Source organism: Lithobates pipiens, unplaced genomic scaffold, assembly GCF_037356315.1.
Source record: "Lithobates pipiens isolate NorthernLeopardFrog02 unplaced genomic scaffold, aLitPip1_a1.2 Scaffold_30, whole genome shotgun sequence".
In the NCBI taxonomy this organism is placed as follows: Eukaryota; Metazoa; Chordata; class Amphibia; order Anura; family Ranidae; genus Lithobates; species Lithobates pipiens.
In genome coordinates this window covers 44414615-44431981 of record NW_027507791.1, presented here as the reverse complement: position 1 = coordinate 44431981, position 17367 = coordinate 44414615, and the positions used below count along the sequence as shown (strand labels likewise).

At 38.4% G+C, this 17367-nt stretch overlaps 1 protein-coding gene and 2 pseudogenes across 1 annotated transcript in view; all 3 read left to right on the top strand.

The window, feature by feature from the left end:
- Window positions 1-17211, top strand: part of PRUNE1 (prune exopolyphosphatase 1) — a 53547-nt gene extending 36336 nt beyond the window's left edge. Inside the window, 4 exon segments of the mRNA XM_077464115.1 lie at window positions 370-533; window positions 2297-2391; window positions 5193-5351; window positions 13800-17211. Of these exon segments, the coding sequence (XP_077320241.1) occupies window positions 370-533; window positions 2297-2391; window positions 5193-5351; window positions 13800-14327 (946 nt within the window). The 3' untranslated portion in view covers window positions 14328-17211.
- LOC143950490 (U6 spliceosomal RNA) lies at window positions 13142-13268 on the top strand (annotated as a pseudogene).
- Window positions 13469-13596, top strand: LOC143950489 (U6 spliceosomal RNA; annotated as a pseudogene).
- Window positions 17212-17367: the final 156 nt, after the last annotated feature.

Below are 17367 nucleotides of genomic sequence, written 5' to 3'. Positions count from 1 at the left end.
GACAAAAACCGATGCGAGGGCAGCTATTGGCTACTGGCTATGAACTTCCTTATTCTAGTCCCAGTCATACGTCATCTTATTCGAATCCGTCGGACTTTGGTGTGATTGTGTGTGGCCAAGTCCGTTCATTCGGAAAGTCTGTCAGAACTCTGTCAGAACTCTGTCAGAACTCCGTCGAAAGTCTGCCGGACTTAAGTCCTGTCGTGTGTACGCGGCATAACCAATTACGGAAGGTGGTAGTTTTTTTACCAATAAACTTAAAAAAATGAACATAAATGAGGATTGCCTAGGATTGGTAATGTTGGTGGCCAGCCTGTTCCAGATTTAGTTTTGGCAGTAGCCACTGACACCCTAGTTCTTGTCCCTCTCACAGGGTACAATCCTATTGGACTGCGTGAACATGGCTCCAGCTGCTGGTAAAGTGACCCCGAGAGACACAGAATATGTCAACATCTTGGAGTAGAAGTTCCCCGATCTGCCTCAGAGGGACGCCGCTTTTGACTCTTTGCAGAACGCAAAGTTCGATGTCTCAGGTACGAGCTGCAAATGCAAGGAAATTAAAACTAGGTTCTTAATGTTCCTTTGTTAGAAGTAGAATTCTTCTATTTTTATGTAACTCAGCCACGCACAAACCCAACGTAATTTCAGAGAAGCTAAATCCCGTTTTCAATGCAAGAAAAATAATTTGCATTCTTTTTAGTGTTCACATTATTCTAACCCGCCAGGTACCTGTGCAGAAGTTAGAATTTTAGACCCTCTACTACTACTAACAAAACAGTAATATTCACTGTTATTAATCATTTTCCAAAAAACTGTGGCAAAATATTACAAATTCTGAAAACTTGCCATGCCTCCTACTAAATACCTTGGACTGTATACTTTCCAAAAATGGATCATTGATCATTTGGAGGGGTATTTGTGCTCTCCTGCCCTTTTTTCTGGCCTCAAATGAGACACGCCGTCCGTCAGTACATCAGGATTGATGGATTTATAGATCTTTACCATAGATGGCGGACTATAATTTTTGGCTTAAAGGTCACCAACCTCAAGAAACGTCTGACCATCTGTGCTTGCCAACAAGGGTTTCTCCACCAACTACTAAGTCATGTTTTGCTTGGGGATCAAATACTTTATTTTACTCATTGAACTGCAACTTAAATTTATAGCATTTGTATTGGACATGTGCAATTTTTTTTTTCGTTCCAAAATTCGTTTTTTTAACGAATTCCGATTTAAAACCCGTTTTTTACAAATCTTTTTTTGAATATTTTTCAATTCTAAGATTCGGAAATTTTGAATATTTGTAAATGAGTGAATTCAAAATGTGAAAATCCGGAAATTTTGAAAAAAATTTTTTGGGAAATTTGAATAATCCGAAAATTCAAAAGAAAGAAAAACCAAAAATTCGAAAAACCGAAAAATTTAAAAAATCGGAAATAATAACTTAACTATTAAATTATAGGTATTGAAATTTCCTTTCAGATTTGGCTGTTAGTAAATGTAACGAATGCAAATTTATCCGAATTTACCAATTATCTGAAATAACGAATGCCGTATCTAAACGAATGGAACTTAACAAATTAATAATAAAAATATTTTATTGTTATTTATTATTAAATCGTTCCATTCATTTAGATGCGCCATTTGCTATTTGAGATAATTCGTAACGTCTGATAAATTCATATTCGTTATGTTAACTAACAGCCAAATTTGCAGGGAAATTCCAATGCCTATAATTTAATAGTTAGTTATTATTCGTTAGTTTAGCTATCATTTCGAATGTTCTTTTTTTTTTTTTTTTTTGGATTTTCTTTTTTTTTTTTTCGGATTTTCAATTTTACGAATTTACAAATGTTCGAAATGTACAACTTTTGATCATAACGAATGATCCGAAAAATGAAAAACAAAAAAAAGCGAATGAAACGAAAACAAACAAGTTTTTCGGCAGTGCACGTGTCTAATTTGTATCATGTGTTTTTTCTAGATTTTTGGTTGATATTCTGTCTCTCTTATCATATATCAGATACACCTATAATAAAAATTATAGAGCCTTAATTTTTTTTTTTTGTAAGTGGGCAAACTTACAAAATCTGCAGGGGATCAAATAATTATTTTCCCCACTGTAGAATTACAAGTGTGATGATTTTTCATATCAAATTTATCTTTTTAACCTGTAAATCCCCAAAGAAAACAAAAAAAAAAAAAAAAAACCCCTTCAATTTAACTTGAGGGAAGTTACATATCTGTGGGTGTATCAGAGGTCCACTTTAAGCAAGCCTACTTTTCTCTCCTGCAGGTTTAAGTACGGATCAGATGCTCCGGAAGGATCTGAAGGCCTTGACAAGTCGTGATGTTAGTCTGGCCATCAGTGCGATCTACATGCACATAGAGGTAAGTCCGCGCTCCGCCTCCATAGACCATATATAAAAGTGTATGTTTAAGTGTATATTTTTTAAATTTTTTTTATATATATATAGTGCAGAGGGATAGTTTTATAATGTGTGTTTTTTTTATATATATATATATATATATGTGTGTGTATGTGTGTGTGTGTATGTATGTATGTATGTATGTATATGTATGTATATGTATATATATATATATATATATATATATATATATAAAAATATGAGATGGATAGTTTTATAGTGTTTATTATTTTTATTTTTTTATTGCTTTATAGTGTTTTTTTTTTTATAGTGGAGATGGATAGTTTTATAGTTTGTTTTTTTTTGTTTTTTTTTGTTTTAGTTTTGGTATAGTAGAGATGGATTAGAACCCCAGTTCATTTTTTTTTTATTACTGTCTGTGCCCCCCGCCACCCCATTGGAGAGATTCATCTTTTCTATTTGTCCTGGTGATTGTTCTGGTGAAAGAAAAAGTGACAAATTTTGGGTTTTCACCAGAACAGGAATAGATGGGAAAGCTTCCAATGGGGACACTAGTTTAGGAATTTCCTCACTCGCTCTAGGACAGGAAGTAAAGGGAAATCTCCCTAATGGAATCCAGATGGCAAAAAAAAAAAAAAAAATTACTGACTGAGGTTATAACCCCTGCTTACTATAGAATAAAAAAAAAAAAAAATGTTAAAGGGCTGCAGGAAAACATAATTTGATCACCTCTGCCGTTCTTATTTTTTGTGCTATAAAAAAAAATATTTTTTTAATTTTTGCTATAATAAATATCTCCATTTTCTTTTCTTTTTTTTTTTTTTTTTCTTTTTTCTCAGTTTAGGCTGATATATATTCTACATGTTTTTGGTATTAAAAATGGCAATAAACATGTATTGATTGGATTGTGTGAAAGTTATAGCATCTACAAAATAAGGGATAGATTTATGGCATTTTAATTATAATATTATTATTATAATAATTATATATATTATATATATATATATATATATATATATATATATATAATATATTACATTTTTTTTTTTTTTTTACTAGTAATGGCGGCGATCTGCGATTTTTCTCCTTTTTTTTTTTTTTTATTGGGATTGCAACATTATGGCGGACACCTCGGACACTTTTGACACATTTTTTGGGACGATTGACAATTATACAGCGATCAGTGCTATAAAAGGCTCTTGCTTTTATACCAATATAATGCTGCTCTATCCAAATGTAATCATACGGTAACCGTACTAAATCATAATATTACTGGCTGCATTTAAATAGTGGTGGTGAGATATTCTATTCCTATAGAAAAAATCTAATGAACATGATAATTTTATATAGGAATAGAATATCTCACCACCACTATTTAACTGCAGCCAGTAATTTTATGATTTAATACGGTTACCGTACGATTACATTTGGATAGCGTGGCATTATATTGGTATAAAACTTTTTGGCACGAGCATAGGGGGCACGATCAATGCTAGCAGCTGTCTTTTAATCATCTCTAATTTATCATTTGGATTTTCACATGGTAGCTCGCAAGATTCTGTTTGTTTATTTTTTTTTTTTGTTTTTTGTTTTGTTTTTGTAAAAACTGTATGCCCATGTAGGGTCATAGTGGGTGAAAAATTCCAGGAAGGTGGGCGAGTGGAATGTGACCCGAGCCCTGACCAGCTGTAGAGTGCGTCATCTCCCATCAGCTTTCTTTTGTTAGACACTCCCTAATCAGATTGCATCAATATTCAGTATCCAACTAAAGATAAACGTAAATCCTATTATTTCCTCTCCATGATATTTAAGAGAAAACAATATAGAGAGAACAGTAGACATGTGCAATTTGTTTCGTTCCGATTTATTTTTTTTTATTTTTTTAACGAAAATTCGACAAATTTGAAAATATTCGAATTAACGAAAACCTGTAAATGTTGAATATATAACCACTAAAAAAAAAAAAAAAAAAAAAAACCTATCTACACCGCTCTGCACCCACTTTACTTATCGGTTATAGGTTATAAACGCATAGAATTTTTTTTTAAATTAAATATTGGATTTAACTTCTTAAGCTGCCTACGGTGGGATGTCAATACAGAACACGGTTCACAAATGTCAGCTGTAGATCAGCCCCTGGTGCAGCCTTTTACCTTGTCCGGTTACAATGTGCGGTTTGTGTAATCGCTGGGGGTGGGGGGGGGAAATGCTTTCTCCTGCCTGCAGCAGACTGGTCACATCATCTTTAGCAAAGGCAAGATCACTAGAGATCAAGGACAGCTTTTTAATGATAAAAGGTGGAACTTTTGTATTTAAATAAAAAAATATATATATATATATATATATATATATATATGCACACACACACACACACACTTTAAATAAAAAAATGATTATATATATATATATATATATATATATATATATATATATATATATATATATATATATATATATATAATAATATTTAAAAATATATATTTTTAATAAATTATATATATTTATATAATATTTAAAAATATATATTTTTAATAAATTATATATATTTATATAATATTTAAAAAAAAAAATATATATATATATATATATATATATATATATATATATATATATTTATAATTTTAATTATATTTTTACATTTCTAATTTATTCATATAGTCTTACAAAGTTAGCGACAGGTCCACTTTAAGCATCAGCAATATGTTTTTTTTTTAACTTTGTTTTCTGAGTGTGTCCAGAGTTTTATTCCATACTCGGCTCAATTCTGATTCTCTTCCCCCCCCCCCCCCCCCCCCACTCCAGGACTTCCTGCGGAGGGACGGCTTGGAGAACGATCTACAAACTTTCTGCAAACGATACGGCTACAATGTCATCGTGGCCATGGCCATCACCTTCACTGCCGAGCATGAGCCCATCAGGCAAATTGCAGTGTACAGCCAGCAGGGGGAGCTGAGGAGACTGGTATGTATATTCAATGAGATGCTGACATTCCCTCCTGTACTGTTTATGGGTAAACTTGGAGAGTTCATTTTTTAAATTTATTTTTTTAGGTGCCCTTTACAAGCCTCCTTTTGACATTCATTAAAATAAATAAAATATCCAGAAGGATAGTGGGAACTCCTCATAATGGGCACAGCAGGTGTAGAGACCTTGGAACTCAGCACAGGGATGGTGGGAACTCCTCATAATGGGCACAGTGGGTGTACAGACCCAGAAAAAGTCAGCACAGGGATGATGGGAACCACTCATAATGGGCACAGCAGGTGTACAGTCCCAGGAACTCACCCCAGGGATGGTGAGAACTCCCTCATGAGCACAGGTGGTGTATAGACCCAGGGACTCAGCACAGGGATGGTGGGAACCCCTCATAATGGGCACAGTGGGTGTACAGATCCAGAAAAAGTCAGCACAGGGATGATGGGAACCACTCATAATGGGCACAGCAGGTGTACAGTCCCAGGAACTCACCCCAGGGATGGTGAGAACTCCCTCATGAGCACAGGTGGTGTATAGACCCAGGGACTCAGCACAGGGATGATGGGAACCCCTCATAATGGGCACAGCAGGTGTACAGACTCGGGAACTCAGCACAGGGATGGTGGGAACCCCTCATAATGGGCACAGCAGGTGTACAGACTCGGGAACTCAGCACAGGGATGGTGGGAACCCCTCATAATGGGCACAGCGGGTGTACAGACCCAGAAAAAGTCAGCACAGGGATGGTGGGAACCCCTCATAATGGGCACAGCGGGTGTACAGACCCGGGAAAAGTCAGCACAGGAATCCCACTTTCTCAGAGACCGTGAGGTAGTTTAGTTCTCCAACAATTAACAAAAACATTTGCATGGACAAATCCTAGTGCTAAAACTATATTGGCAACTCCGTAAGCCGGCCACAAGAGGGTGCTCAAACCAAATAATTTGAGACAAAGCTACACTGTCCACAAAGCAGGGTTAACTTAAAGGGTCCCTCCACTCAAACTGAATATTTAGGTTTTATTTTACACGTTGGAGAGATAAAACGCCAAATGGGTGTTTTTGTCTATATTGGGGGGACTATGGTGGAAAATACGATGTTGAAATTGCGGTGCTTCAATTCCCAGTTCTGGGAATGCAACAGTATCTCACAAAAGTTAGTACACCCCTCACGTTTTTGTAAATCTTTTCTTCTATCTTTTCATGTGACAACACTGAAGAAATGACACTTTGTCTACAATGTAAAGTAGTGAGTGTACAGCTTGTATAACCGCGTAAATTTGCCGTCCCCTCAAAATAACTCAACACACAGCCATTAAAATGGTTGTAAACCCTTACAAATCACTTTTACCTACAGGTAAGCCTAGATTAAGGCTTACCTGTAGGTCCAAGAAATATCTCCTAAACCGTGTAGGTTTACAAAAAGACAGGCACCGCTGTCTACGGCGCATGTGCCATAGACAGCTGCACGCAGGCGCACGGTGTGTGCCGCTGCTAACGGCGATATGCGATGCATAGTAGCCCATTATGCTTTACCTTCACAGGAAGACAAAGAGGAAGTAAACCCATTGGGGTTTACTTCCACTTTAATGTCTAAACCGCTGGCAACAAAAGTCAGTACACCCCTAAGTCAAAATTTCCAAATTGGGCCCAATTAGCCATTTTCCCTTCCCCCGGTGTCATGTGACTCGTTAGTGTTACAAGGTCTCAGGTGTGAATGGGGAGCAGGTGTGTTAAATTTGGTGTTATCGCTCTCACTCTCTCATACTGGTCACTGGAGGTTCAACATGGCACCTCATGGCAAAGAACTCTCTGAGTATTTAAAAAAAAAAAATTGTTGCTCTACATGAAGATGGCCTAGGCCAGTGATGGTGATCCTTGGCACTCCAGATGTTTTGGAACTACATTTCCCATGATGCTCATGCACTCTGCAGTGTAGCCGAGCATCATGGGAAATGTAGTTCCAAAACACCTGGGGTGCCAAGGTTCGCCATCACTGGCCTAGGCTATAAGAAAATTGCCAAGACCCTGAAACTGAGCTGCAGCACGGTGGCCAAGACCATACAGCGGTATAACAGGACGGGATCCACTCAGAACAGGCCTCGCCACGGTCCACCAAAGAAGTTGAGGTCACGTGCTCAGCGTCATATCCAGAGGTTGTCTTTGGGAAATAGACGTATGAGTGCTGCCAGCATTGCTGCAGAGGTTGTAGGGGTGGGGCGGGTCAGCCTGTCAGTGCTCAGACCATACGCCGCACACTGCATCAAATTGGTCTGCATAGCTGTCATACGTGAAGGAAGCCTCTTCTAAAGATGATGCTCAAGAAAGCCTGCAAACAATTTGCTGAAGACAAGCAGACTAAGGACATGGATTACTGGAACCATGTCCTGTGCTCTGATGAGACCAAGATAAACGTATTTGGTGTCAGATGGTGACAAGCGTGTGTGGGGGCAACCAGGTGAGGAGGACAAAGACAAGTGTGTCTTGTCTACAGTCAAGCATGGTGGTGGGAGTGTCATGGTCTGGGGCTGCATGAGTGCTGCCAGCACTGGGGGGCTACAGATCATTGAGGGGACCATGAATGCCAACATGTACTGTGACATACTGAAGCAGAGCATGATCCCCTCCCTTCAGAGACTGGGCCGCAGGGCAGTATTCCAACATGATAACCACCCCAAACACACCTCCAAGATGACCACTGCCTTGCTAAAGAAGCTGAGGGTAAAGGTGATGGACTGGCCAAGCATGTCTCCAGACCTAAACCCTATTGAGCATCTGTGGGACATCCTCAAACAGAAGGTGGAGGAGCGCAAGGTCTCCAACATCCACCAGCTCTGTGATGTCATCATGGGGGAGGGGAAGAGGACTCCAGTGGTGACCTGTGAAGCTCTGGTGACCTCCATGCCCAAGAGGGTTCATTCCTTCAGTGTTGTCACATGAAAAGATCCAATGAAATATTTACAAAAATGAGGGGTGTACTCACTTTTGTGAGACACTGTATATACATACAGTATATGGATATTAATACATATATACAGCAGCTGGAAAAGTTGGAGGCATGTACAGTACAGTAAAATCTGGAAACCGCTGAAATATCCAGGTCTGTCCTCTCGTCGGGCCATTATGTAACTGGATCGGTGAGGGAAGTGCCGCACGGTCACTTATTAACCGGACCAAAGTTTAAGCTTTTACAGTTGTGAAATTTGAGTTCAGACTCCGTTCTCGCCACACTGGGCGCCTGCTGCGTGGTCTGCCTGTGTAGCGGAAGCTTTGCGACCTGCTGGGGGGTGAGCACGGTTTTTTTTTCTGGGGGGGGGAGAGTTGGGGGTATAATATTCAATGGCTTCTGGAGGATTAATATTCTTGATGGCCCTGGGGGGGGGGGGGGGGGGGATGGGCAAGCCAAAAACTTTTTTTTTTTTTTAAAGTTCTGGAAAAGTTTTTTCATGCTGCGGTTTGGTTAAACATTACAGGGCTTGTTGTTTTTGAACCTTTGCTCCCATCTGCAGCACGCTATATGCTTCCTCTTATGATGTATATTAACCCCTTCATGGGGGCTGGGAAAATTATATTGATCTCAGAATTGATTGGGAGGATCATGATCATTAACCAACTATTATTTATTATTATCATCATTCTTATTGTTATTATTGTTAATATTATTGTTTTTATTAGTAATATAATATCATTATTAGCACCATTTATTTTTAGTTTTTATTATATATAATATAATAAAATAAAAAAGTGTGTGTGTGTATATATATATATATATCTCTCTCTCATATATATATATATATATATATATATATATATATATATATATATATATATATATATATATATATATATATATATATATATATATATATATATATATATATATATATATATATAAAATAAAAAAAAGTGTGTGCAATATATATATTATATCTTTTTTTTAATTATATGTATATATTTTTTCTTCTTAAAAGAACATTTTTGTTTATAATTATAAATTATAATTTTTTATATATATTTTTTTTTTTGTAAAAGTGCTGACAGGCAGGCAGTGTGTCTCTTCTGTCATATAAATGTTCTTCCCTGGCTATCAGCACTTTTTTTTCCCTATACACAGAGTCACGTATGTACAGCTTAATGTACAGTCTCTGCACGGTTCTGTGCCAGGGAAAACGCCACCTGTGTTCATATACAAGGTGACATCATCCTAGGCCAGCCAATCAAGATGACCGAAGGCTGAACTCCAGAGTCTGTACACCTTGCACCTTTCCTTTTCATTTCCTCATAGTAAACCATTGATTTTAGTGAGGGGGGGGATGGGGAGTGATCTAATATCCTACAGCAAAAAAAAAGGGTGAAGATGAGGGGATCCTTTTAAGATTTAACTGGAAATTGGAAAATTGTGTGTATAAAAGCTTCTATCCCTTCACCATTTAGCTTCACTAGGGGGGGGGGGGGGGGGGGGGGGCGAAACAGGTCTGTATGCCATGTTTTCTGAGATGCTGAAACAATAAAGCTGATTTTTTTTTAGGTCTTTGGAAGGAGCGCTGCAGATATTAGTTAAAGGGGTTGTAAAGGTAAATTTTTTATTTTCTACATAGGTTCCTTTAAGCTAGGGCATTGTTGGTTCACTTACCTTTTCCTTTGATTTCCCTTCTAAATGTTTTTTTTCTTTGTCTGAATATCTCACTTCCTGTTTCTCCTCAGTAAACTTCTCACCATCATCCGAGCTGGTGGTTAGTCAGCCAGAACAGCTAACTGAACAGCTTACTGGGGTGAAACAGGAAGTGAGAAATTTAGACAAAGAAAACAAAGAAAAAAAACATTTAGAAGGGAAATCGAAGGAAAAGATAAGTGAACCAACAATGCACTAGCTTATAGGAACCTATGTAGAAAATAAAAAAATTACCTTTACAACCCCTTTAATCATTGAACGCAAAAGTAGAAATAGGGAAAATACTGCATTATAGCCACTAGATGGCGATAAGGAGCTTCCTATGATACTCAGCACCATGTAGTGGCCATACATTTTTTTTATATATACTATACACACTTTTTATTTATTTTTTATAACCACTTAAGGTCCAGGCCTCTTTTTTCAGACTCGGTGTTTACATGTTTAAAACTGGGTTTTTTTGCTAGAAAATTACACACATTTTATATTGTTTTTTTTTTCTAACGCCCTAGAGCAGTGATGGCGAACCTTTTTGAGCCCGAGTGCCCAAACTGCAAACCAAAACGACTTATTTTTTTCAAAGTGCCAACACTGCAATTAAACCGGAATAACAAGGTTTTAGTTTAGAAAAAACAATTCGTACAGTTGTCCAAACTAATTCACAGCTTTTGTTTAAAAAGAAAAACACAATAACAGAGGTACTGCAGAGTATTGCATAGTATGGACAGGGTACTGCAGAGTATTCCATAGTATGGGCAGGGTATTGCAGAGTATTGCAGAGTATGGCCATGGTACTGCAGAGTATGGCCATGGTACTGCAGAGTATGGCCATGGTACTGCAGAGTATGGCCATGGTACTGCAGAGTATGGCCATGGTACTGCAGAGTATGGCCATGGTACTGCAGAGTATGGCCATGGTACTGCAGAGTATGGCATAGTATGGACAGGGTACTGCAGAGTATGGGCAAGGTACTGCAGAGTATTGCAGAGTATGGGCAAGGTACTGCAGAGTATGGGCAGGGTACTGCAGAGTATTGCATATTATGGGCAGGGTACTGCAGAGTATTGCAGAGTATGGGCAGGGTACTGCAGAGTATTGCAGAGTATGGGCAGGGTACTGCAGAGTATTGCAGAGTATGGGCAGGGTACTGCAGAGTATTGCAGAGTATGGGCAGGGTACTGCAGAGTATTGCAGAGTATGGGCAGGGTACTGCAGAGTATTGCAGAGTATGGGCAGGGTACTGCAGAGTATTGCAGAGTATGGGCAGGGTACTGCAGAGTATTGAAAGAATATTGAATAGTATGGACATAGAATTGCATCTCTCTCCCTCTTCCCCTCCTCCCTCACACTGTAGGGCACGCGGGAGCAAGATTCTGGGAGGGCGTCCATGGACGCCCTCCCAGAATAAGCCGACCGTGCTGTAGCCATCTTTTGGCTATAGCCCGGTCGGCAATTGGTTATAAAACTCACTTTTTTGTTGTTGAAGTCAGTGTGGGGTAGGGTGAGGCTCCGCTGGTGTCCTCCGTGTGTCAGGCGATTTCCCACGCAGGCACGTCAACAGGTGCGTCAGATGTTCTAGAATGGGGGCGTGGCTTCAGCGCTCAGTAAAATTAGCCCAATTTTTTTTTTTCATATTGTGAAAGACAATGTTACGCCGAGTAAATTGCTACCCAACATGTCACGCTTCAAAATTGCGCCCGCTCGTGGAATGGCATCAAACTTTTTAGCCTCAAAAATCTCCATAAGCGACATTTAAAAAATTCTACAGGTTGCATTTTTTTGCGTGTCAGAGGAGGTCTATGGCGAGAATTATTGTTCTCGCTCTACCGATCGCGGCGATACCTCACATGTGTGGTTTGACTACCATTTTCATATGCGGGCGCTACTCACGTATGCGCTCGCTTCTGCATGCGAGCTCGTCGGGACGGAGTGTTTTTAAAAACCTTTTTTTTTTTTTATTATTTATTTTAATTGATTTTATTTATTTTTACACTGTTTAAAAAAAAAAAAAGGATCACTTTTATTCCTATTACAAGGGCTGTAAACATCCCTTGTAATAGAAAAAAAAGCATGACAGGTCCTCTTAAATGTGAGATCTGGGGGGGTCGAAAAGTCCTCAGATCTCATATTTGAACTTAAATGCAATAAAAAAAAAGTCATTTGAAAAAATGACATTGAAAAAAATGTGGCTTTTAAGAGGTATGGGCGGAAGTAACGTTTTGACGTCGCTTCCGCCCTCCTATGGTATGGAGACGAGTGGGGGCCATCTTAGCCTCACTCGTCTCCATACTCAGCACAGGAAAGGACCCGATCGCCTCCGCTGCTACCGGCGGCTCCGGTAAGCGGTGGAAGGTGCGGGAGAGCGGCGGGGGGAGGGGGGGTGGCGGCACCTCTCCCACCGCCGATAGCGGTGATCTCGCGGCGAACCCCTGAAGAGATGGATACCTCGGTTGGGGCAGCAGCTGCTGCCGTTACCGAGATATCCCTCTTCAAAAAAATGGACGTACATCGACGTGCGCTGGTCGTAAAGTGGTTAATAATTAAAATATGGAATGCTTCATGAATATATATATGTGTGTGTGTTTATATAAATTATATTTTAATATATTATATTATAATATATTATATATATTTTATTTAATATATAATATATTTTATATAAAACGTGTTAGAATTCCCATTATATAGTGTGTATATATACAAAAGAAAACAATAGTTAAATTACTATATAGTATATGGAAGGAGAAAATAATTATAATAATAATAATGTTATAATTGTTATTAGAAAAAATATATAATCATTATATAGTAGATAGAAGGAGAATAATAATGTTTTTTATCATTTATACAGAAGGAGAAAAGTATATAACAGTTGCTGTAAATACTATTATTATTTAGTGTATATATAAAAAAGAAAATAATAATTTATAATTATTTAAGTAGAAGGAGAAAATGTATATTAAAAATTGTTATTAGTATTAATATATAGTATGTAAAAAAAAAAATAATAATAATTATTATTTTATTTTATATAAAAGGAAAAAAAAATACATAGAAAATAACTTCTTATATATTATATAAAATATTAGTAATAGTAGTATTATTCATATTATGAGAAACCATAATATGACTTATACTAAAATTGGAATGATACAGAGAAGATTAGCATGGCCCCCTGTGCAAAGCTGGTATGCAAATTGTATAAAAATTGCTGTAAGTACTAATTTTTTAGTGTGTGTGTGTATATATATAAAAAAGAAAATAATAATTTATAATTATTTAAGTAGGAGAAAAAGTATATAAAAAGTATTAATATATAGTATGTAAAAAAAAAATAATAATAATAATTTTATTTCATATAGAAGGAAAAAAATACATAGAAAATAACTATTCTTATAAATTATATAAAATATTAGTAATAGTAGTATTATTCATATTATGAGAAACCATAATATGACCTATACTAAAATTGGAATGATACAGAGAAGATTAGCATGGCCCCCTGTGCAAAGCTGGCATGCAAATTGTGTAAAAATTGCTGTAAGTAATAATATTTTTTAGTGTATATATATAAAAAGAAAATATTTTTTTATAATATTATTTATATAGAAGGAGAACATTTTATAAAAACTACCATCATTATATAGTATGTAAAAAGAGAAATATTATTATTATTATAGGGAAAATATATAATTATTACAGGAGAAAAATAATTATCATTGTTAATTTAATTTTTTTATTTTTTCATTGAAATCATTTAGGTGACCAGAACCTTGGAGAAAGCCACAAACCCCTCCCTTGACTTGTCTCTGACCGGCCACGGACCTTGCAGTCACGTGACCACCTACCGCCAAGGCAACACGGGGGCGTCGCGTAAAAAAGTGCTGCCCATCTTGAAGGACTTCCTGAGAAAGATCGACAGCTCCTCCCGACCCATGCAGGCGTTCCAGGAGGCCGAGGACTCCAAAGGACAATCGGGATACAACGAACAAAGTTTGGACAATCATTTTGAGGTGTTCCCGGCAGATGACGGCGATCAGTCGGACTCCCAGGACAATTGTGCCGGGGATGAATCCAAGGGAAGGGACTGCTGGGCGCGTTTCGGGAAACAATTGGAGGACGGTTTAGAGGAGGAAAACTCGTTCCCACCTACTCCTATGAACAGTCTTGTGGAAGGTTGCCCCTTGGACCGAGGTCTACCGAAACTGACGGCGGAAGCCATCTTAGAAAGGATTAGCCGCATTACTGTTGGGGATTCGGAGGGAAATTCAACAAATGGGAGCCAATGATGGGGTTTAAAAAAAAAAAACGGGCTCTGGCCAATAATATAAATATATATATATATATCTCAAGGTACTTCTCAAACAACAATGCAATTTTATCTTTTTTGATACATGTTTGATAGTAGCACACCAAATTCTGGTTTTATTTTTGAATTGCGATCGTGGTGAATGTTTGTATATGTTCTACAGAGGGAAAAAATGTATAGAGAAGAGAAAAAAATGCTCTTGCTGCCTCCAGCAATCAACCGGACTCTTTTCTACTAATTTTAAATTAACTTAAATTTTAACTCCAGCCATTTTTTTTTTTTTTTTTGCATTTCCGCCATGATTTTTCTTTATCTGTGTCCCCAGTGTGGATATTTTCCTTCACTTCCTGTCCCTGTGACACCAAGTCAAGAAATTGGGAGGAGGGGGGGGTCATCAAGACAGGAGGGCACAGACAGCAATAAAATAAACTGTAGAAGTCCTAACCCTTCCTTCTCATAAAAAAAAAAAAAATTGTTTTTGGTATTCTCTGTGTCCCCAATCCAGAGATTTTCCATCACTTCCTCTTCTGATAGTAAGTGAGGAGAAATCTCTAAAGTGACGCAGGCCGCAATAAAGATCTGACCCAGGCTCTAACCCTTCTCTGTTTTTATCTACAACAAAAAATACTTTATTTTATTTTTATTTTTTCTTAAATCAAGTTTTAAGCTCTTTCTGCAGATAGAAACCGGCCCTTTATGGTGATCTTAAAGTGACAGTAAACTCCTGTTTAAAAAAAAAAATGCTCTCAGCCGTCTTCCAAATCGCCAAAACTGCTTTTTTTTTTTCCTGCTCCTGTTAGAGGGTGGCTACATACATTCATTCCCCATGCAGGGCCGTCTAAATATTGATTGGACCCTGGGCAAACATTTTTCTTGGGATCCCAGTTGGGATTAGTTGCTAGAGATTAATGCATATCATTACCGCTCACTGATTGATTTCTAGAGGTTACAGCACATCATCACTGCTCACTAATTGGTTGCTAGAGGTTACTGCACATCATTACTGCTGTTTAATTGGTTGCTAGAGGTTACTGCACATCATCGCCGCTCACTAATTGGTTGCTAGAGTTTACTGCACATCATTACTGCTCACTAATTGGTTGCTAGAGATTAATGCATATCATTACCTCTCACTGATTGGTTGCTAGAGGTTACTGCACATCATTACTGCTCACTGATTGGTTTCCGGAGGTTAATGCATATCATTACCGCTCACTGATTGGTTTCTGGAGGTTACTGCACATCATTACTGCTCACTGATTGGTTGTTAGAGATAAATGCATATCATTACCGCTCACTGATTGGTTTCTGGAGGTTAATGCACATCATTACTGCTCACTGGTTGCTAGAAGTTACTGCACATCATTACCGCTCACTGATTGCTAGAAGTTACTGCACATCATTACCACTCACTGGTTGCTAGAGGTTCTTGTACATCGTTACTGCTAACTGATTGGTTTCTAGGGGTTGCTACAAATCATTATTGCTCACTGATTGGTTGCTAGAGATTACAGCAGATCATTATTGTTTACTGATAGCTTCCTACACATTTATCACCTCTGTGTGGCCAAACTGCACTAACATTGAGCATTGTTACATACCAGTAGTTCAGATGTGAACTATATACAGAAGCGTGCGCTACGTACGGAGTGCAGGGTTGAGGGGTGTGCTAAGTATGGAGTGCAGGGTTGAGGGGTACGCAATGTGCAGATACGCTGTGTGCAGGGTTCAGGGGTTAGCTGCGTGCAGAGTTCAGGGTTAAAGTGTGCGCTTTGTGTAGGGTTCAGGGTTGCGCTGTGTGCATATTGCAGGCTTCAGGGGTGTGCTGTGTGCAGGGGTGTGCTATTTGCAGAGTGCAGGGTTGAGGGGTGCACTGTGTACAGCGTGCAGTGTTTAGGGGTACAGGGTTGAGGGGTGTGCTAGGTGCAGGGTTTAGGGTTGCACTATGTGCAGCGTGCAGGATTGAGGGGTGGGCTATATACAGAGTGCAGAGTCAAGGGGTGCGCTATGTGCAGAATGCATGGGTGCTGTACATCCAAGTCCCCTCCACGCCAGGTACAAAGTTCTCCCTCCAGTTCAGCGCATAACACCCTTCCCCCCCAGCTGACCCTTTTCCCCTGCGTTAAAGTTGGCCCTGTCTCTATGGTCCCACTGTATGTAGGAACGTAACCACCCTATCTTGGCCCCACTGTATGTAGGAACTGCATTCTACAAATTGGACTTACTTTGCTGTTAAAGGTGCATGGGAGCAGCCCCACCAAGATAATAAGTCATTTACAACATTGGAGATCAAATATTAATGACCCCGCGCCTCTTATTCATGCGTCCTGGGTTTTTTGTTGGCTGTGTGTGTCCATGTTCGAAAGATTCACTGTCTCTATTCATCATGGTGGCCATTGACCTTGGAACAAGTCATGGAAAATCCAAACTTTTGAGTTGTCACCAGAACAAGAAGCGAAGGGAAATCTTCCAATGGGGACATTTTGTTCTTGTGACCACTGTCTATGTGAGGAATTCCAAGATTTCGTCTTGTGTTGTCTATGAAATGAGAAGTGAAGGAAGATTTTCCCAGATGGCATAAAGAAAGCTGTTAGAAGACAGGAAATGAAGGGAAATCTCCTCCAGTGGGATGGCCAGACCAACGGAAAAGTCTGTTGTTAAGCCAATGTGTTTCAGGCATTATAAGGGACCCTCCTCATCAGGCCTCTAATCATTCAGGGAATAGAAATACTTGAACTGAAAAGAACTCTGATTTGCCAATTAGCTTTAAGGGATTGTGGGATTGATGGGGTAACTGGTTTGGCTATAAACCCAAAAAGCTTGATACTGAATTTTTACATCAATAAACAGACTTTGGAACTTGGCATTTTTTTGTCCACTGATCACTAATGTAAGGAACATTCTTCTCACTGATCACCAATGTAAGGAACATTCTTCTCACTGATCACCAATGTAAGGAGCATTCTTCCCACTGATCACCAATGTAAGGAACATTCTTCTCACTGATCACCAATGTAAGG